Below are 21,255 nucleotides of genomic sequence, written 5' to 3'. Positions count from 1 at the left end.
TCTCCAGGCTCCACCCCTCTTCTGGCTCCACTTTTCTCTTTGCTCCACCCTTCTTCCTGCTCCACCCTTCTCCCTGCTCCACCCTTGCTTCTGTCCTTTTTTTATTTTTTATTTTTTCTTGAACATCTGCTAAAGAAAAACTCATTTGTGTGGTGGCACCCGACTCCTTTTAATTTTCTTTAAGATTTAATATTATTTATGCATATGTGGGTGAATTTGTATATGGATCCCTGCAGAGGCCAGCAGAGAGCGTCAGACCCCCTGGAGCTCGATTACAGGTGTCTGTGAGCCGCCTGAAGTGGGTGCTGGGAACCAAACCCAGGTCCTCTGGAGGAGCAGCAGGAGGTGTGACGTTAAGCTATACGGCCATCTCTCTCCAAGCTCCTGCACCTTTCTTTTCCGGGAGGGGCAAGGGAGGGGAAGGGTAGGGGGAGGGGAGGGAAGGAAGGAAGAAGGAAGAAGGAAAGTAAGGAAAGGAAGGAAGGAATGCCTTTTCTCCCTCCCTCCCTCCCTCCCTCCCTCCCTCCCTCCCTCTCTTTCTTTCTTTCTTTCTTTCTTTCTTTCTTTCTTTCTTTCTTTCTTTCGAGACAAGGTTTCTCTGTCCTCGAACTCACAGACATTGTCTCTGCCTCCCGAGTGCTGGGATTAAAGGCTGCGCCACCACTCCCGGCTCCAGCCTTCACCTTTTACTTTTTTTTTTTTTTTTTTTGGTTTTTCGAGACAGGGTTTCTCTGTAGCTTTGGAGCCTGTCCTGGAACTAGCTCTTGTAGACCTTTTACTTTTTTTAATTAAAAATTTCCACCTCCTCCCCTCCTCCCCTTCCCCCCCCCCCCCCCCCTTTACTTTTTTTTAAAAAGTATTTTGCAGCCAGGCATGATTAGGTATGCTTTTAATCCCAGCACTCGGGAGGCAGAGGCAGGTGGATCTCTGAGTCTGAGACCAGCCTGGTCTACAAGAGTGCCAGGACAGCCAGGGCTACACGGATAAACCCTGTCTCAAAAACAAAACAAAAACAAACAAAACAAAAACCCTAAAGCATTTTGTTATGTAGCTCAGGCTGGACTCAAGCTCCTGAGTACCAGGACCTCAAGTGTCTCACCTTTGTTTGTTTGAGACAGGGCTCCTGTTTAAAAGTCCTGGCTGTCCTGGAACTCGCTTTGCAGACCAGGCTACCCTTGAATTCACAGAGATCCACCTGCCTCTAGCTAGGATCAGAGTAGTGCACTACCTGCAAGCTTTCTCAGGATGTAGGAGTGAGGTGGAGGAAGGAGAAGTGCTGCTTTGCAGTCACTTAGGCTGAAACATGCAATTCTCACAACGCCAGCCCCTCCCAGCCAACTCATGGAGCCTCTGAGCACCTTGGAAAGTGACTCCCCCAGTCCTCTGGCCAGCTTAGCTGGGTTTGCTCAATTCCTGCACAGCTTGCTGCCACAGGGCACGGAAGTCCATAGAGCAAAACCAAAATCCAGCCTCAGAGAGTCCAGCATTTAGTTACTGGTTGGTGGCTCAGGGCTCCTTAGGTCCCTTCAAAGAGCTGGGAATGACACTGTAATCCTTCTACATGTGTGTATACATATACACAAAACTGTCCTGGCTTCGTTTGTTTGTTTTGCCTGTTTGGTTTTCTAGTAATTTATTTTTGTTTCATGTGTAGTAATTTATTTTTGTTTCATGTGCATTAGTGTTTATTTGCTTTTATTTATTAATCTATTTTGTTTGTTTTTTGAGACAGGGTTTCTCAGTCGCTATAGAGCCAGTCCTGGTACTCACTCTCGTCTTGAATTCACAGAGATCCACCTGCCTCTGCCTGCTCCTGAGTGCTGGGATTAAAGGCCTATGCCACCATTGCCCAGAAGTGGTTTTTTTTTTTAAGATTTACTTATTTATCATGCATACAGTGTTCTGCCTGCAGGCCAAAAGAGGGCACCAGATCTTCTTACAGATGTTTGTGAGCCACCATGTGGTTGCTGGGAATTGAACTCAGGACCTCTGGAAGAACAGCCAGTGCTCTTAACTGCTGAGCCATCTCTCCAGTCCCTGTGCATTGGTGTTTTGCTTGCATGTATATCTGTGTGTTCGTGGGGGGGGGTGTCAGATCTTAGGGTTACAGACAGTTGTGAGCTGCCATGTGGGTGGTAGAAATTGAACCTGTGTTCTCTGGAAGAGCAGTCAATGCTCTTGATCTCTGAGTCCTAGGCTGCTATTTTAAAACCACTTTCTCACTTTCTGGCCTGAAAGATGCTCTGGACAGTCTTCTTGCCTCGGTTTCCAACCAATCATTTCTCCAAAGAACCCAGTTCCCCCCACTCCACCTCACCCAAGCACCAACAGTTAAATTTAGGACCTTGTAAAGGTTAGGCAAATACCCTACCCCTGACCTGTGGCTCCAGCCCGTAGGTTTCTTATGGAGAATGGGTTCTAAGACCTGGGTTCTTGGTGTGGCTGTCATTATTTTTATGCTCTTTCAGCTGACAGCACAGAAAACAGTCGTGTATATTAACCTATTAATTGGTAACGCACACACACATATCCGGCGTCTGTGTTAACTGAACATGCCTCTAGCTTTAATCATCATTGCAAACCTTTAGTTCTAAGTTCTCACATCAGCAATTGGGAGCCTAGGCCGGGCGGAGGTGGCACACACCTTTAATCCCAGCACTCGGGAGGCAGAGGCAGGCGGATCTCTGTGAGTTCGAGACCAGCCTGGTCTACAAGAGCGAGTTCCAGGACAGGCTCCAAAGCTACAGAGAAACCCTGTCTCGAGAAAACCAAAGCAAACCAAGGGGAGCCGAGTGTCCACCATGCATGCGGCAGTGCACCAGATCTTCACATTTAGGAGACCCAGGCAGGCAACGCAGTAAGCCCCTGCTTCTGTCTCAAACAAGCGCAGCAATCCAGGCTGGAGCTGCAGGCCTTTAACCCTTGGAAAGCAGAAGCTGGTGGATCTCTGTAAGTTTGATGTCAGCCAGAGTTACACAGTAAGATACTGTCTCAACACAAAAATGGAAGAAAGGGCCGGGCAGTGGTGGTGCACGCCTTTGATCCCGCAACTCGGGAGGCAGAGGCAGGCGGATCTCTGTGAGTTCGAGGCCAGCCTGGTCTACAAGAGCTAGCTCCAGGACAGGCTCTAAAGCTGCAGAGAAACCCTGTCTCGAAAAAGCCAAAAAAAAAAAAAAAAAAAGGAAGAAAGGGGGCTGGTGAGATGGCTCAGCGGTTAAGAGCATTTGCTGCACCTGCAGAGAACTCAGGGTAGATTCCCAGAACCCACATGTTGGGTCAAAACCATCTATATTGACAGTTCCAGGGCAAATCTGACACCTTCTTCTGGCCTCCAGTATCTACATGAAGAACAGACACAGGCAAAATACTCTCACACACATACAATAATAAAAAAGTAAAAATTATTATTAAGAAAAACAAAACAACAAATGCCAGGTACAGGGTCTGGAGAGACAGCTTAGCGGTAAAGAACATTGGCTGCTCTTCCAGAGAAGACGGCTTGGCTCCCATCACTCACACGACGGTTTATAACCACGTTAACTTCAGACCTAGGAGATCCAACACCCTTTTCGGGCGTCAGTGGATGCTGAACACCTGAACACAGGTAGCACACAGACAAAACATCCACACATAAATAAGATGGGCAAAAAAAAAAAAAAAAAAAGGCCAAAAAAGGCAGCCAGGTATAGTTGAGTGGCACAGATCTCTACTCTCAGCTCTTAGATGCAGAGGAGTGGCCTGCCCAGAGGATCAAGAGTTCAGGATCATTCTCAGCTACTATCTACGCAGGATTCGATTCTCTCCTTCCACTGTGGGACAGGGCTGTCTCAGGTAGTCGGGCTTCAAGGCAGGCAGCTCTGCACGCTGAGACTTCTGCCCACACAGTGCAGCGTGTGGCTTCTTCAGTCTTGAATCTTCGGCTCTATATTTCACGACCACCGTCAGTGAGTACAGTATAATATAAAAGTGAACTCCCTATCCTTTAAATGCATCCCCTGGCGATTCTTTACAACCGTATCCTGTGCCTGTAGCCTAAGATGCTGTTCCCTAACTTTCACTGTTTGTCACAGATTTTCAGCTTTTGGTAACTGTATAGCTATGGGCCCACTGTCACCTTGCTGTTTTGTAACAGGGTCTCTCTGTGTATGCCTGGCTGACCTGGAACTTATGTGTGGATCAGGGTGGCTATGAGCTTTGTGTATCTGCCAGCCTCTGCCCCGAGTGCTGGGATTGATAGTGTGTGCTACTGTGTTGGCATTTCCTTTATTTCAATATGCAAAACAGTTTCCCTCTCCTAAAACAAAGATCCACCTGAATCTGCCTTCTGAGTGTTGGCATTAAAGGTGTACGCCACCACCACCCAGCTTTTATTTAAAGATGTTTGTTTTACCTGCATGTATGTCTGTGTACCATGTACACACCCACTGCCTGCATTGGCACCAATAAACTGGAGCCAGATGCCCTGGAACTGGAGCTACAGAAGGTTGTGGGCACTGTATGGGTGCTGGAGATCAAACCCAGATTCTCTGGAAGAGCAGCCCCCTCGCCAGCCCCTTTGCTTTATTTTCTACTCTTAATTACCTCAAGTCTCATTCTCACAGCTCTGACCTGGGTCTGTGCGTGTTGGTAAAACAGGGCCTTACCCCTAGCCTTGTCCCAGATTCCGTACGCTTGGGTCACAGGCACATACCACCATGCTCAGACAGCCTGTTAACACTTCCAAGGTCTAGAAGGTAGGTGGCTTCTTATAGCCCTTTGCTTACTTTTACCAAGCAGATACCAACAATCAAAGCTTAGGCTAAGGGTCCAGGGACCCCTGGGTTGATCATGTTGCAGAACGTGGCTGGTGAACTCCCAGTTCACCTAGTGTAAGTGCTATGTGTATCAAGGTTCCTATTCCTTTTCTCCTTTCAGCTTCCAGTTCCAAAGTATGCAGGCACACAGCTTAGCCTCTCAGCAAGATGGCTCAGTGAGTAAAGATGTTTTCCCACCAAGCCTGATGACTAAAGTTGTAATCTCCAGGATACACACGATGAAAGGAGAGAGTCAGCTCCCAGACCTCAGACCTCCATGTGCTCTAGTGCACACTTGTGTACACACACACACACAATAAAAACAATTGTTTTTTTTTTTTTTTTAAAAAAAAGGCAGCCTTTAGATGCTGAGTTTCAAGCCAGTCTCCCTGCTCCTGGATGCTTTAAGCCTTTTTCCCCTTTCACCCAGCACTGGAACTTGCACTGAGACCTGGCCTGAAGCGCAGTCTCCCATGCGTGGTCCATTCTTACACCACCAGACTCTACTCACAGCTTCACTGCACAAAAGATACGAAGTCTGGTGGCTCAGCCTACAGTCCCATCACCTGAACACCAGGCAGAGGGCTGACATCCCAGGCCACCTTGGGCTACAATGGCACCTTCTCAGAACACCAAAACTCAAGACAGTGACCTTGTTTTCAGCCCGATTCCTCCCTCAGAAAACAAACACCAACAGCACCAATATATGCTCACACAAAAATCATTTATTTACAAAGGTCAGGGTAGGTGATGGGAGTAAGAGAGCAAAGGGCAGGCGTGTCTGAACTGCTGGGACCCTTCCCCGACTGGAGCAGGGTTCCTTTCCTTCTTTACCTCTCAGCCAGAGCTCCTCCAAGTAGCCAAACCACAAGGCAGAGAGAACATGCTGAGAGCCTTCTCTTCAGTACTCCAGCTGAGCTAAGCCCAATTCCATCACCATTCCCATCCCTTCCTCAGATAGAACTTTCTGGCCCAGAGGGAAACAGCAAGGAATTGGAAAGCAGGAGCTCTGGAAGAGAAACCTCACTTTTTTCCAGCAAAAGAGTAATAGTGGCAAGGGTCTCAGTCAGGCCATTGTCTTTAGGAGAAACACCCAGAAACCCAGGAGAATCAGCTTACCCAGTGCTGTATTTCTCCATGCTGGCCCATGTACCCACTCATTTCTGTTGACAAAGTTGTGAACCACAAACCAACAAAGAACACACACTTTCCTCAACCTGGGTAAAAGCACATGTATGCACAGATACAAATTCTTCACACTGCTAAGAAAGATCCAATCCCCACATCTTCTAGGAGTGGGGCTAGAAGTACTGGAGCCTGAAGATGCAGGGAGGTCCTGGGCACATGGAAACGTGTGTGTGCAGAACACATATGTTGAAGACAACAGAACCAACCTGGCTCCGTGTGGGCGACAGTGCTCAGCTTTGTTGAGCTCTTCAATTCAAATTCCATCAGTCTCTCTCTTTCTGTCAGGCCTGGGTCTGGGTTCTCCAACCTGAAATCTATTGGTGTTTCTAGACCCCAACTCTCAATCCGAACTTCCCAGCCTACAGCTCAGGCTGTCTCCCCAAGACCCTGTCTCCAGGAACTCGTCAGCATAAGCCTCTGCTGGTCTTGTCTGTTATTGGCAATCCTGCCCAGAGTGGTGGCTCATGGCTCCCTTTGGGCAAGAGGACAGCAATCTTTCTCCCTGCCTGAGAGTCCCAAAGGAGCCCATGAGAAAATGCTGGGTGAATATGCAAGAGGGGTAGAGAAAGAAAACTCCAGCGTTCCGTCAGCTCCTCTCCAGAGAATAAAATCCACACCCTGGCTGGGCTGAGGTGCGGGAGGAGAGGAGGAGAGCAAGAGCAAATGTAAGGCAAGCTAAAGCCTAGTGGTGCCGACAGAAGACTCTGGGGAACCAGAGGGGTCCTCCTCTTAGACCCTGGGAGAAGACTGCACATTGCCAAAGTACTGTGGGCAAGGAGGTAGGGCCAAATGACCCAACTGTGCAAACTAAATAGTTCTGCTCGGAGGCCCCGGAGGAAGGATTTCATAAGACAGCAACAAAATCAAAACCCTTGAACAGAGCTATGGGGCTGGGCCCAGGCCTCCAGAATCACCCTGTTGTTTGTAGAGGTCAAAGAAGGCTACAGAAGGTAGGGTTTGACAGAGGAGCCAAAGGCTGGCACTGAGAGCTGGGGAAGGCAGGAGACACGGGCCAAGGGATCAGGACAGCTGGGACCCCAGGAGTCTCTCAATAGCCGCATTGATGTCCCCGCCTGTGGCGATCAGGGCCTGTAGGTTAGCTTCACGGTTGACAAAGCCCATGGAATTGAGCTGCTCCAGCTGCTGCTGAAATCTCACTTCTGGCATCGGCACCTGGAGAAGGCAGGCCTTGGCAAGTGGGCATGGACCCATTCTAGGGCTAGCCCCTTTCTTCCTTCCTTTCTTTTTGAGAATGTCTTGCTATGTAGCCCAGGCTGGCCTAGAGCTTGCAATTCTCCTGTCTCAGCCTCCCGAGTGCTGGGATTGCAGCACTGTCTCCTAGAGGGACAGTTTGAATTTGAGTGTTTACACAACACCGGTAGGTCCCTAGTACCCCATGGTTAAGGGTGCCCTTGTGTCTACTTGTCTGGCCCCACCCTCAGCAGAGCTGTGTCCTTAGTATGAGGAAAGTGAACTACAAATGAAGGCCAGGGAACCCAGTTCCCAGTTAGTAAGCAATTGTAACAATAAGACAGATGGTATTTTTGTTAAACTTCCAAGTCTCCGGTAGGCCTGGGTCAGCTTGCTCCTAAATGCTTTCCAGAAGATGCCTCAAAATACTAATGCTAATACTATACTATACTATACTCAAAATACTAATAACATGCCTTAAAGGACTAATGGTATGACAGAGAAGTGGCTCAGTGTTAAGAGCACTGGCTGCTCTTTCTGAGGACTTCTAGCACCTACATGGTTGCTCACAACTGTCTGTAACTCCAGCTTCCAGGGATCTGATAGCCCACCTGGCCTCTGTGGGTACTAGGCACGCACTTGGTGCCCAGACATACATGCAGACAAACATTTATACATATAAAATAAAAACATATAATCTGGGGCTGGAGAGATGGCTCGGTGTTAAGAGCACTGCCTGTCCTTCCGAAGGTCCTGAGTTCAATTCCCAGTAACCACATGGTGGCTCACAACCATCTGTACTGAGATCTGGTGCCCTCTTCTGGCCTGCAGGCATACACACAGACAGAATATTATATTGTATACATAATAAATAAATCTTTTAAAAAAAGGAGCTAGCTGGAACAAGCCTAAGCTAAAGGCCAAGCTTTCATAATTAATAAGTCTCCATGTCATTATTTTTGAGCAGGAAGCCACAAAAAAGTCTGACTACAATGTTTTCCCATGGGATGTTTGGGAAGCATGAGTTTTGATCATGACCAAGATTCAGCAAGAGGAAGGCTGTTGTGGGATGTTTCACAGTATAAAGTATGGCTCTGCCTAAGATGCCTTCTGATTGGTTTAATAAAGAACTAAATGGCCAATAGCTAGGCAGGAGAGAATAGGCGAAAAAGCTTAAGCTAAGGTCAGGCTTTCATAGTTAACAATAAGTCTCTGAGTCATCATTTGTGGGAGGTGGTCCAGAGACAGTCTGACAGGAAAGCCAGCTACAGCAGGCTGGCGTCACTGCTGACCACGAGAGATACTTGCCTAGGACCACACAACCAGCCCGACAGTCAGAGCCCTCCCAGTGCCATGCTGATGCTTCTCAGTCACAGAGTTACAGTGGATGTGCCTTGGAGATCAACCTGGCCCAGCCCTGTCAGAGTTTACACAAATGTTTGTAGACTGGTTTCTCCAGCAGAGTCACAGAGGTCAAACCCCCAAGTCATCTCTGCGCCTGTACCTAACTAAGACCCTGCCATTCACCTTCATAATTGACCAGCTATGTAAGTGAGCGGCCAGCCGATCTCTTTGCCCTCAGTTTCCCCGTCTGTATAAACACCAACACTGAACCTCCTGAGGTCGACGACTCCCCAGTCAGAGCATTCGGCGTGCTCCCAAGCATGGGTCGGGTGTTCAGTCACTGCTCTTACCCTATTTTAAAGCTGTAGACACTGAACTTGGGGCAGATGGTAACCTGCCCAAAGCTACTGAGTGGCAGATCAGAGCCCAGAGCCAAGTCTAGCCTCCTGCAAACCCCGTGCAGCCGCCTCTGCTCCACTGGCACCCGAGGCTGCTGCCTTGTATACCTGTGAATTTCCACTTCCAGCCAGAAGCTGGATCATCTGCTGCATGAGCTGCTGCTGGGCACCGGAACCCGCCGTGGGAGGAGGCGTGGCTGGTAGGCCTGGGGAGGGGGTGGGGGCCTCGGCTGCGGACCCAGAGTTGCCTGCCAGGGGTGCAGGGGTCCGGGATGTCCCAAAGGAGCCAAGGCTGGAGGCAGGAAAGGAATAAGAGTTAGGAGACAGCAGTCCAGAACAGGACGGGAAATGAACATGAAGAAACATGCTTGCAACCTTAGCACTTGGGGGGCTGAGGTAAGAGGACCATAAGCTTGAGGCTAGCCTGGGCTACAAAAGAGAGATTTAATCTGGAGAAGAAAAAAAAAAGGAAAAGAAAAATGAGATCCAGAAGGAAAAGCAGTCAGAACAAAACAGGAAAGTGGATCCAGCCCAAGGAAAAATGGTGCATGTGTGTGTAAGACAGACAGACAGACAGACAGACAGACAGACAGACAGAGAGAACCTTAATGCCCACAACCCTCCTTACCTTGGTACCAGCCCAGGGGCTTCAGTTTGTAGGGTCTGCAGGCCCTGCTGGATCTGCAGCAAGGCCTGCATGGCCCGGGGATTGGTGAGGATGGAGAGCGACTCTGGGTTCTGCATCTGTTGGGAAACAAACAGAAAAGGAAGAGCAGGTAAGCTGCAGCCATAGCCTGTCACCTGACTCCCGGTCTCCCCACTGCGACCCTCACTCACCTGCTGCAGGAACACGGGGAGCTGCAGGCGGAGCTGCTCCTGAAGCTGTGGATTCCCCGCAAACAGCGGGACATTCACCATCATCTGCCAGAGGGAAGGGAGTAGGGAGGCCTGGGTCATCCTTCCCTAAGAAGCCCCCACAGCTCCAGACCCTCCTCAGTGCTCCCGCCACTGCAAAAATCTACCAGCATTTCAAGAAATCTCAAAGTACTCCAAAAGCACATGCGGAGCGGTGAGAAGGAACACGTGTGCCTAGCAGTAACAGGCAGCACTCGGTGCCTCCCGTGAGCCTTGCCACCCATTCCAGTGCAGAGATCAGGAGGTGGAATAACTGGTTTAGTTTACAGAGCTGCGAAACAGCAAAGCTTGAGTATGAACCTAGGCAGCCTGGCCCCGCAGAATGGCAACTGTTAGGTCGCAGGGAGCCCTTCCCAGCAGCACCTCCTTTGGCCAGACTCATACCTGAGCAGCAAAGTCAGGGTTCTGGGCGAGTGCCTGCAGCATGCTGCGCATGTAAGGGGCTGAGATCACATTCTGCATCAGCTGGGGGTTTTCAGAAATCTGCTGGAGGAGCGCCTGCATTTCTGGGCTGTTGAACATCCCTAGAACAAAGAGGGAAAAACAAAACAGGAAGAAAGGGGTCCAAATGGAAACTAGATACCTCGTTTCATCTACCTCACTTCACTGAGTGGTCAGGAAACAGCGAAGCTACAGTAACTAGGCATCCAAGCACAGGACACGGGTCCAAGCGCTCCTGTCTCTCCTGGACCTGTCCCACCAATTTGCCTAAGGGCTAACTGGCTAGAAACCAAGACTGAGTTACGTCCCTCTGGACTGTGCCTGCCCCAGGCTCAGAGCAGTGAGAGCCGGAAAGAAGTGAACGCCATGGAGAGCAAGGACTTCTAAACCTGCCTCAGCAGCAGAGGCCCGCTTCTCAAGCCAGTCCCGCTCAGGTACGGTAGTGGTGTGGCTGAAGCCAGCGCAGAGACATGGAGCTGGCTCCTATTTGGTCCTTCCCTCTCCTGGAGATGGTCCAGATCCCTCAACGCTTAGGAATAGCGTTCAAACCACAGATAATAAATCAGGAAACAGAAGCACATTAAGGGGAAGGAATGCAGAGAAATCAGGGAATCTACCAAAAGCTCTCCCAGAGCCATCATGTGTCCTGTCCCAAGGCAGAGAATTCCCTAGGGCTTAGCAGTGTGTGTCCTGTATCTGTGTACATGATAACCCTGCATATCTTTCTCTTCTAAATCTGCCTGTCCTTGAATGTGGTCTGATTCCTCTGCAACCCTTCCCCTAATTCTCATCTCCCACGCTGACCCATTTACACTGGATGATACCGGAGGTATTCATGGAGCTGGGAGGTTGGCTTGGTTTACTCATAGCTGTTACTTAGGTCACTACCAGGGACATGGGACATGGCCAGAACAAACCTTCCTCCTATGCAGGACGGGGCCATTACCCCAGGCTGCTCAGACCTTCCGTAGCTTTAATTTAGTCTCACCTGTTTTCAATACACTGAAGCAGTGTGAACCCCATTCAGTCCTAGGGCAGAGGGGCTGCCCTGGTGTGACCCCACTAAGCTCCTTCACCCTAAGACATACCTGACCCCAGGCTAGCCGCATTGATCCCAAAGGGGTTCGAGACTGTCGGGTGCACCTGGCTGGTCCCCGATCCTCCGGTGCCCTCCCCACCGGACCCGGGGGCCTGGGAGGTGGGGGGCGAGGGGCTCCAGGGGTTAGGGAGGGGCTCTCGATTCTCAGTCCGAAGAGGCTGGGAAGATGTGCTGTCGGAGTTCCCGGCCAGGGAAGAGAAGGGATTGTTGCCAAACTGGGAGGAGGGAAAGGTTTTGGGTTAAGGACTGAAACAAACGAGGGACGGAGAGGCTCCCTCTCTGCTCACACGTAGCAGCCTCCCCTCCCCAGGCAAAGGAGAGACACCAAACAGCTCCTCAGCTCTGTTCCGAAGGACGAGCTCCACTCTCATCCCAGCCTGCAGAGGGCAACTGGAGGACGCTAGTGACCGCAGCCAATGCCCGTAGGAAAAGATGTCGTTTCCCTTGCGTGTGCTCGGTGTGGGCCTCTGCTTTCACCTCCAAGACCCAGAGTTTCACACACGGCTTTCCTGTGCTCTGATGAGGTATTTTTGCTCTTGGAGTAGTTAAGGGGCAGAGGTAATGTCGGATTCACCTTTTCACTCTCAGCCTTGACACTAGTAGCTCAGTAAGGGTTAGCGTCATGGCTGCAGGCTGTCAGACCTAGCTAATGTGACCCCGAGATACCCCCAGAACTCTCTTCCTCACTTCTTAGTCCCCCGAGAGGCATTTGAGCTATCTAATTAAGTCACGACAGAGCCCTAGGGAAGTGGAGCTCTGGCTAAGGATTCCCTTGAGGTTTTCTTCTTCCTCTGTCCCTTGGGTGAGTCCCTAGTCTGTCTCCCACGCTGCCAAAGACTACTCGGGATGTACTTCATCAGATGGATCCCTCCAGCAACCAGGACAGAGAGGTCTCTCTAGGGACCTGTATGCCCAGAGGGCCATGTGTGCCAAGCGGTTCTGGGCCCTCCTTCACTTGCTCCATTCACAGAGGCTCACTTAAGACCTTGAAGCCAGGGCGCCAGCTGAGCAGCTCAGCCCCTCTCACCGGTCCTGTCATTCAGAGTGAGTCAGGGGATCTTGGCTGACTAATCTGCTGAGCTGAGGACAGACTAGCCAGCCGGCCTCACAAACCAGGTTACTGCCATTTCAGATTTCCACTGCTGCAATTGGCATGTCTCCACAACTTTTACTCCTTAACTTGTTCTGTGCTTCCTAGCATATCTACAGACTAAATCTCTTTCCCTGAACCACCAGCGTAACTACCCACTATTTATTGAGCACCTACTATACGCCTGGGCAATGTATTCTATATAATATCCCTCTATACGCCAGCTCTCAAAAATGTGCCCCTATGGCCCCTGTAAGGTTAGGAAGTGCTACTTTGCTCTTTTTCCTTACTCTTACAAAAGCTGTACAGCAGGGGATGTTCAATGGAATGAATACAGACCTAACAAGCCAACTGTCCTACAGCATCAGACATTAAAGATATCTGGGGTAAGGCCACACTCTCTTCTAAGTTTGTTCTCACTCTCTCGCCTCGCCCAGACTTCGGTTTTAGTTTCTGGCAGTGAATACTGACAGGGTCCAACTCACAAAAACAAAGTTCTTCAGGGCCCTCTGTAACTTTTGTACACTTGTTTTTTTATAGTCTTGTAGCTCAGGCTAGCCTTGAACTTTTGATCCTCCTGCCTCTATCTCTAGAGTAAAGGGATAACAGGTATGAATGCATCTTTTTCTGGCAGGGGGCAGGTTGCCACCAGTAGGCCTAGCTGGCCTCAAAGCTAGTGGTTTCCTACCTCAGGCGTATGAGCCATGCTCACCTTGTTCTCTAGACCAGCGTGAGAACTACTGCTGTGACAGACAGACGGACACCTCTGCTGTGACAGACAGACGCCTCTACTGTGACAGACGGACAGACGCCTCTGCTGTGACAGACAGACGGACGCCTCTGCTGTGACAGACAGACGGACGCAGACGCCTCTGCTGTGACAGACAGACGGACGCAGACGCCTCTGCTGTGACAGACAGACGCCTCTGCTGTGGGAGGGAGGGAGGGAGACTCGGGGAGAAAGCACAGAAAGTCACACTGCCAGAAAGTGGAAAGAGGTGTGTGAACCCAGGTCTGGAGATGCCAAATGCTTTGTTCTCTTAGCAGAACCAGTGTTTTTCCTGCTTCACTGTGTGTGCTCAGAATTACCTGGACTGCTTGTTTTCTTTCTCGATTATTCAGTTTAGTTTTGTTTTGGAGATAAGAGACCATGTTTCTCAAGTTGGCCTTGAACTTGGTCTGTAATTGAGGATGGCCATGGCCTCTGGGTCCTCCTGAGAGCTGGGATTACAGAGGCATTACTACTATGCCTAGGATTTGTGTGGCTGGGGCTCAAACTCAGGGCCTTGTGCATGCTAGCCAAAGCAAACTACCAACTGAGTTACTTTACTCATTGAATTGAGACAGAATTTCATGTAGTTAGGCTGGCTTTGAACTCCCGACCTCCCTAAATGCCAGGACTATAGATATGGGACACCACACCTCATATTCATAGAGTTGGGTTTTTTTCCCCTTTGGTGGTGCTAGGAACTGACCCTGAGCCTCACACACTCTAGGCAAGTGCTCTACCAGTGAGCAATATTTTCCACACAGAATTTTTGTTTGTTTTTTTGTATTTTGTTTTTTGAGACAAGGTTTCTCAGTATAGCCTTAGCTGTCCTGGAACTTGCTCAATAGACCAAGCTGGCCTCGAATTCACAGAGATCCACCTGCCTCTGCCTCCCAAGTGCTGGGATTAAAGGCGTGTGTTACCATCACCCAGCCCTAAAACATTTTTAAAAGTGCCCAATCCTGGAGATGCATGGAGTTGGAGAGATGGCTGAGACAGTTAAGAGCAACAGCTGCTCTTTCAGAGGATCTGAGTGTGTCTTTTAGCACCAACATGGTGGTTCAGAACCATCTGTCACTCTAGTTTCAGAGTATCTGACCCCGCCTTCCAGCCTCCACAGGCACTGCACGCAAGTGGTGCATAAATATACATGTAAGCAAAACATCCAAACATAAAATAAATACATTTTTTAAAGTACATAACCCCACTGACCATGATGACACATCCCAACACTTGGAACACTGACTTGGGAGGATTTCAAGTTCTAGGATGCCCTGAGCTCTATAGTGAAACCTTGTCTTGAAAATATAAAAACAAAAATAAGGTTTCAGTGAGCATTTAATTGCAGCAGAGGCAGGTGGATTTCTATGAGTCAGAGGCCAACCTGTTTTACAGAGTTCCAGGACAGCCAGGGCTACATAAGGAGATCTGTCTCCAAAACAAAACAAAAGCCTTACAGAGACTGACCCGATGAGCAGTCCTAAGTAGGGTCTGGAACCTCGTTATTAACAAGTTTCCTCAAGTGATTCTGATGGATGAGACATGGGTAATAGCTGAGGTACACTGTACTCGGGTTGGTTAACTCCTGAGCCCAGGTCAGCCCCCCAGCCTCTGAGCCTCTGGCATAGGAATTTATCAGAACAATGTCATGTCCCTTCGACACCATCTTACCTACTTTCCTAGGGACCTCTATTCATTCTGCCCTCATCAAGTTGGCCGGCACTGGATCTGCACTTGAAAGGAAATGCCTTCAAGCCCACAGGAGACTGGGCAAGTAACCTCAGAAAGCACTGGGACCTGCTTAGGTTGGGAGTAGGGAATCCTGATCCCAACCAGCCCTCCTGTTGCTTGCCGCCTGGCCCCACCTGTTCCCGAGCAGCTGTGAGCATTGGCTCCTGGATGTCGGTGTACATGCGGCGGAGGGCATTATACCCTCCAGGGACGCTTTCCAAGTTGCTGAGGGCCCGGTCCTGGTTCCGCATCATTTCTTGCATCATAGCTGGGTTCCGAGCAAGCTCCATTGTCTGGTGAAGGGAAAAATATGAGATGGACCCTGGAACCAGAGGAACACCAAGCTAGGAAAAGGGACCTGAGGAGCAGGTCTACTTGAGGGATGCAGGAACCACCCAACAGCGGCAGGGAGTACAGCAAACCAGATCCCCTCCCTCCTGTAATCCGGACTCCATCTGCGCTTTTTTTTTTTTTTTTTTGGTTTTTCGAGACAGGGTTTCTCTGCTCCATCTGTGCTTTTTCAAATTGAGGAATGCCTAGACATGGTTAGGCAGCATTTTCCTTCTCTCAGGCTCAGAGGGTCCATAGAGTTGGCAGAGAGTGTAAGAAAACGAGGATGTGAAGGAGCCCCAGATTCCTTTACCTGCCTAACTGTACCTATTCCACTGTGGTGACTCAAAACCGCTTATTGGACGACAGATTCTGGGATAAGGGATTTGATCCGTGAGGCTAGCTCCATCAGTCCAGGAAGACTGGAGTGGATCTGGGGAGAAGATGGCAGTCCAAGGAACAGGAATAAGAAATAGCTTGCTGGCTTCATCATGACATCACCAAGGCTTGACCCTGACAGCAACTAACTAACCTAGAACTGAAGTCACATCATCCTCACAATGACCATCCAGTGAGTAAGTTGAAAACGAGGTCAGAAAGGATCACAGACCTGCTGTCTCCTAACACAGAAGCTAACCACGCAGACAGGTGGTTTCTAGGCCAGGTCTCACCAAAACCACACTATGAGTACTGGTAAATCAAACCGGGTAGGGAAAGGATTCAGGCCGGATACCCTTAACTCCTCTTCTCGTTCTTCAGCCAAACTGACCCCTCTGCAACACTGAGGATGAGGGCTCTCTGCAAAGCTGTCACGGTGAAGCCAGCAAGCTCCTTATTCCTGTACCTTGGACTGCCATCTTCTCCCCAAATCTGTTCCTGTCCTCTAAGACACCTTTCTAGGCCGATAAACCTAGCGTCACAGGACTCTAATCTCGTCCTGTAATTTATCATCCCATAAGTATTTATTGTGGAACAGGCACAGTTCTAGGCAGGAAAAAAACCAAACAATCAAAAAGTCATTACACCATTGAAGAAAAAAAAAAATAGACATGACCATGTGGTGGTGCACACCTTTGATCCTAGCACTCAGGAGGCAAAGGCAGGCAGATCTCTTGTGAGTTTGAGGCTAGCCTGGTCTATATAGTGAGAGTCTGTCTCAAAATAATCAGCTAATTGAAAAACAATTTAAAAGCCTTAATCTTCAGGGGAGTTACTTGCCAGTGAATCAGACTCTGGTCTCCACACCCCTGATGGTAAGACCACCTATCCTGTCTTCTGGCAAATAATGGTCTTCAACTGAAATAGTGGTGCACGCCTTTAATTCCAGTATTCAGGAGGAAGAGGCAGGCGGATCTCTGTCAAGGCCAGCCTGGTTTACAGAGTTCCTGGACAGCCAGGACTACATGAAGAAACCTTGTCGACCTCCACTAGGTGTCCTTCCCCGCTGGAGAGTCCAGCCACTGTTTCCAGACCTTGTCTTGGCCCTTCCTTTGGGGTTCCTTGTCTTGGCCCTTCCTTTGGGGTTCCTTGTCTTGGCCCTTCCTTTGGGGTTCCTTGTCTTGGCTCTTCCAGCCCTTCCTTTGGGCTCCTTGGCCTTGAACATTATTTTTTCTCCTTGGTTCATCCACTGTCTTCTTTGGGTCCTAACTCGGCGACACTTTTATTTTTCTTTTTTGGTTTTTCGAGACAGGGTTTCTCTGTGTAACAGCCCAAGCTGTCCTGGAACTAGCTCTTGTAGACCAGGTTGGCCTTGAACTCACAAGATTCACCTATCTGTCTCTCAAGTGCACCAGCACTGCCCAGCCTCCTGACATTTTAGAAGACCTTCGATACACCCCTGAGTAGGGCCAGAAGCCCTTTCTTATTATGTTCCTGGCAATTCTGGGATTATCCTTAGGGATCACTAGTCATATGTGTCGGCTGGAACCTCCGCTCATTCCTGCTTGATCCAGAGAGTACCACTCTTCTCTCTCCAAACCCCACCACTCAGAGAATATCCAACAAAGAAAAGGCACCAAAAAGCAGTTCTGTATTCTTGGTGGCTGCAGCAGCTCCTCCCCTGAAGTCGCCAGGAGCCCAAGACCCTGCCTAAAGTATGGTCAGCTTTTGACCATATTGGGCACACACCCAGCTTGTGGAGGACACAACATCACCCTTTGCCTACAGGGTATATAAGCTCCCTGCTGTAGTTCGGCTGCGTGACTTCTCTGGCTCTTCTCTGGAGCCGAAGGACTCACCTGGGAGTTGCTTTGCTCCAATACACCTGTTCTTTTGCTTTTTCAATTCGGCTTGATCTGGTTTATTGCATTGGTGGAGAAACCTATTAATATGGTGCTACCTGCATAACTGTCCTACTATATTTAGAGACAAGGAGTTCCTGGCCGGTATCTGTTCATCACTGTGTCAAGGATTTAGAAATACAGGATGGACTGAATGAAGAAACAGTGACCCGGAACAGACGATCCAGATTCCCTCCTCCGTCCTTGTCACACCCACCTGTCTCATGAGCTCAGGGTTGTTGAGCATGTGGCTGATCTCAGGGTTCCTCTCCATCAGCTGTTGCATCTGGGGGTTAGCCATGATCATGTGGTGCATCAGGTCAGGGTTTGACATCATATCCTGGACCAAGGGGTTCTCCATGATCTGTGACAGCATCTCGGGGTTGGACATGAGCTGTCTCTGCATCTGCTGCTGTAGCTCCATGAAGTTGGCAGAACCCAGGCCCAGACTGCCTAGGCCAAGGATGCCCCCAAAGCCAGCTGTGGGAAGGAGTAGGGTCAGTGTCCACTTCTCAGGCCCTTCTCAGATCTAGCAGAGCCTGGGAAGCCAGGATAGGCCCTAATTGCTTCTCACAGGACCCTCTTGCAGCCACACCCACAGCTCCAGCAAGGAAACCTCTCTAAAGGCAGAGGTCAAGCTGAGTATAACAATCCAGAGAGAAATGAACCAGCCACCTGCCTTTCTCTTCCCTGCTCTTCACCAGGACTCTTACCCCATGTCTCCTTTTGCTGCTGAAATCCTGGAAACCATCGTAAACCAGTCTCCCACCCCCAGGCTTGGCGTAAGCACCCCCGTGGGAGTAGGAGCAGGGACCGTTGTGCACTCCCACTCCCCTCCCCAGTAAATACAAGCTATGCTCTCTTCCCTAAAGGCTTACAGAGAATCGATGCAGTGGCGCTTGGGGGTCCCTCTGCAGCCCCTGGAGAGGGTCCTCCTCCACTGCCAGAATCTGAAGTGGCGTTGCCAGAGCCGCAGGGCTGGGTGGGGGCAGCAGGGGAGGCAGGTGTGGTGGAGGGTGCAGAGGCTGAGTCAGGAGTGGATGGAGGAGAACCAGGAGTGGCCACTGGATCTTGAGCCCTGAGGACAAACAACAGAAAATCATGGTCGGCGTGAGAACAAGTGGGAAGCTAGCTGTGTGGCTGCTGCCAGTTCAAGCCACACCTGAGCAGCCCTGCCCTGCCCTACCCCAGGCTGGCAAGATACAGGGGGGCTGTCAGTAGAGAGGAACAGTGTCAGTAAGGCAATCTGGGGGTGTTCAGTCAGGCTCCCCTAGAGGAAAGACCTTTTCCACCTGCACCAGGCCTGGCCAACAGCTGTCTACACAGCCGAACAGGTAAGAAGGATCAGAAGAGAAGTCCCTTACTGAACTTACTTCTGAGGGGTCTTGATGACTAAATGGACCGTGAGCCCATCCTTGATCCCATGCTGGTTCAGTGTGTCTCCATCCTTGAGGATCTTGCCTGCGAAGATCAGGACCAGCTGATCCTGCTGAGCCTTAAACCTCCGGGAGATTTCCTCCTTGAACTGTGGTCAAGAGGCAGAGGTCACTGGGGGGGCTGCCCGTGCTCCACGGCCAGGACCCTACTCTCAGCGTGGTCAAGAGGCAGAGGTCACTGGGGAGGCCGCCCATGCTCCACGGCCAGGACTCTACTCTCAGATCCGCCCCTCTAGCTGCAATAAGCAACAAGTTTTTGATTTTCGAGATAAGGTTTCTCTGTAGCTTTGGAGCCTGTCCTGGAACTCACTCTGTAGCCCAGGCTGCACCCGAACTCACAGAGATCTGCCTGCCTCTGCCTCCTGAGTGCTGGGATTAAAGGTGTGAGCCACCACCGCCCAGCAGATCTGCTTTTTGATTAGTTCCGTGACAGCTTCTGGTCCGCCACCCAGTTCTGAGAGGGTTACCTCCTGGGCAGCCCTCCCAATCCTAACTCCTTCAGCTAGCCTTGGGCTCCTCGGGCTGTCTCTCCAGCTCTCCCTTGACTTGCAGTTTCTCTTGGCACTTTAGCCCCAGCTTCCTCAGAACTATAATAGATCTGGCTGTTGAGTAATTCAGTGTGTTACTATCTCCATCTCACTTATTTATTTAGAAGTTGGGTCTCTCTATGTAACCCTTACTATCCTGGAACTCTCTATATAGACCAGGTTGACCTAGGACTCACAGAGATCCCCTCTGCTGGGATTTTTTTTTAAGATAAGGATCAGAGAGGGGTTAGGAACTCAGTTCTGTACATCAATGTCTCCATCTGACATACTCTCAATAAGAGCTGTGTTCCAATTCAGCCTTTCTGGGAGAACTGTAATTTTTTTTTTGGTTTCTCGAGACAGGGTTTCTCTGAAACTTTGTAGCCTGTCCTGGAACTAGCTCTTGTAGACCAAGCTGGCCTCGAACTCACAGAGATCCGCCTGCCTCTGCCTCCTGAGTGCCTAGCTTACTGTAAAATTCTTGCATGGGAGAGCAGTAGTGATACCAAAGGCTACTCTGGGTGAGTTAGACTCTCTAGAGTCTATCTACCAGCTCCTCCAAATCACAACACAACATGTACTCTAATTATAAACAGTGCACTTGCTAAAGCAAAAGATTCCTCTCTTCCAACCAGATGGCCTATCCTAAGCCCCGCCCAATGTGCAATTCCGGAGCAGCTTCAAGCAGTGGGGAAACACAAGCAATAGTCCCTCACTCATTCAGCATCATTTTGTTGATCCCCTACTGCGCTCAATAGATCCTATGGAGCAGAAAACTGAACAACACAACCGTTTCGATCTGCGAGCAGGAAGCATCTGTGCTGAGAGAGCACCCCCGCCACGCGACTCTCCCGGGGAAGCTTAGCCGCAAACTCTCTCGGGCCGCACTGTGCCTCGGCACCTGGAACCTCCACCAGTAACCATGGTGCACTCTCCCCTCAAGCCTAGACCTTTTCGGGTGCCCGCCTACAAGGTGTCCCTTCCCCATACTCCCCCACCACGCCCCCAGCCCTGGTAGCGCGGCCAAAACCGGTCCCAAGCCGTTCCACGCTCGCCGGACTAGCCCAGGCAGGGCGCCCCCTACCCGCCTCGCGCTGCCCTCGCGCTGCCGGGAACCCCGTGGGCTCCGCCCCGGCCAGGGGCCCGTACCGTAGCCAGGCCGGCCCCGAGGTCTCCATCTCAGCGCTGACCCCTCCGCGCACTGCTCCCGCTCTCCTCCCTCCAGCGCCAGCCGTCCTACCTCCTTGACCGAGGCTCGATCGCAGATCACGATCTCCTCCTTGTCCTTGGGGGTCTTGACGGTGACCCGAATCTGGGGCCTCGTCTCGGCCCCGCTCGGCTCCGCCATGCCGCCGCCCGGCCGCCCGCCAGCCCGCCCGGCTCCTCCTCCCGGCCCGCCCGGCCCGGCTCGGCTCCGGCGCCTCCGCCTCCCCCTCCCGCCCCTCCTCGAGGCTCCGCCGCCCCCTCCGGACAACCGCAGCCACAGCGCCCCGGGCGGCCTGGGGGGGCACTGCAGCTGGGGCGGCCCCGGGCCGAGCGGCGCGGCGGCGAGTCCCGCCAGTCTTCGCCCGCCGCTCTCTCCGGTCGCCGCCTCGTCTCCGTTCCCTGGAGTAACTTGGTGTTCTTGGGAGGCGGAATCTCTGCCTGGCCTGGGCTCGATTCTGGATCTGGATGTTAACACCTCTGCAGCAGTAGCCATTAAGGACAGTTTCAGAGACCTGGAG

The 21,255-nt window shown here is 50.8% G+C and overlaps 1 protein-coding gene across 2 annotated transcripts; it reads right to left on the bottom strand.

The window, feature by feature from the left end:
* Positions 1 to 5,498: 5,498 nt before the first annotated feature.
* On the bottom strand, positions 5,499 to 20,905 carry Ubqln4 (ubiquilin 4). 2 transcript variants are annotated; one of them, XM_038311484.2, is made up of 11 exons: positions 20,772 to 20,905; positions 18,942 to 19,093; positions 18,447 to 18,646; positions 17,786 to 18,048; positions 15,094 to 15,252; positions 11,359 to 11,584; positions 10,214 to 10,353; positions 9,752 to 9,835; positions 9,543 to 9,658; positions 9,023 to 9,206; positions 5,499 to 7,154 (listed from the first exon to the last, which is right to left on the bottom strand). In XM_038311484.2, the coding sequence occupies exons 1-11, from the start codon at positions 20,877 to 20,879 to the stop codon at positions 7,002 to 7,004; spliced, it is 1,785 nt and encodes a 594-aa protein (XP_038167412.1). In that variant the 5' UTR covers positions 20,880 to 20,905; the 3' UTR covers positions 5,499 to 7,001. The 2 variants fall into 2 exon arrangements, with proteins under 2 accessions (XP_038167412.1, XP_038167413.1); XM_038311485.1 differs by having other exon boundaries at positions 7,016 to 7,319.
* Positions 20,906 to 21,255: the final 350 nt, after the last annotated feature.

This window comes from Arvicola amphibius, chromosome 14, assembly GCF_903992535.2.
Source record: "Arvicola amphibius chromosome 14, mArvAmp1.2, whole genome shotgun sequence".
NCBI classification, from domain to species: Eukaryota; Metazoa; Chordata; class Mammalia; order Rodentia; family Cricetidae; genus Arvicola; species Arvicola amphibius.
This window is presented reverse-complemented; position numbering and strand designations above follow the sequence as displayed.

Coding starts and splice junctions, on each gene's coding strand:
- Ubqln4 (XM_038311484.2), bottom strand. CDS start 20,879: ATGGCGGAGCCGAGCGGGGCCGAGACGAGGCCCCAGATTCGGGTCACC. Junction 9,836..10,213: donor ACCCTGACTTTGCTGCTCAG/GTATGAGTCTGG, acceptor TCCCTCTGGCAG/ATGATGGTGAATGTCCCGCT. Junction 7,155..9,022: donor CTGGAAGTGGAAATTCACAG/GTATACAAGGCA, acceptor TGCCTTCTCCAG/GTGCCGATGCCAGAAGTGAG.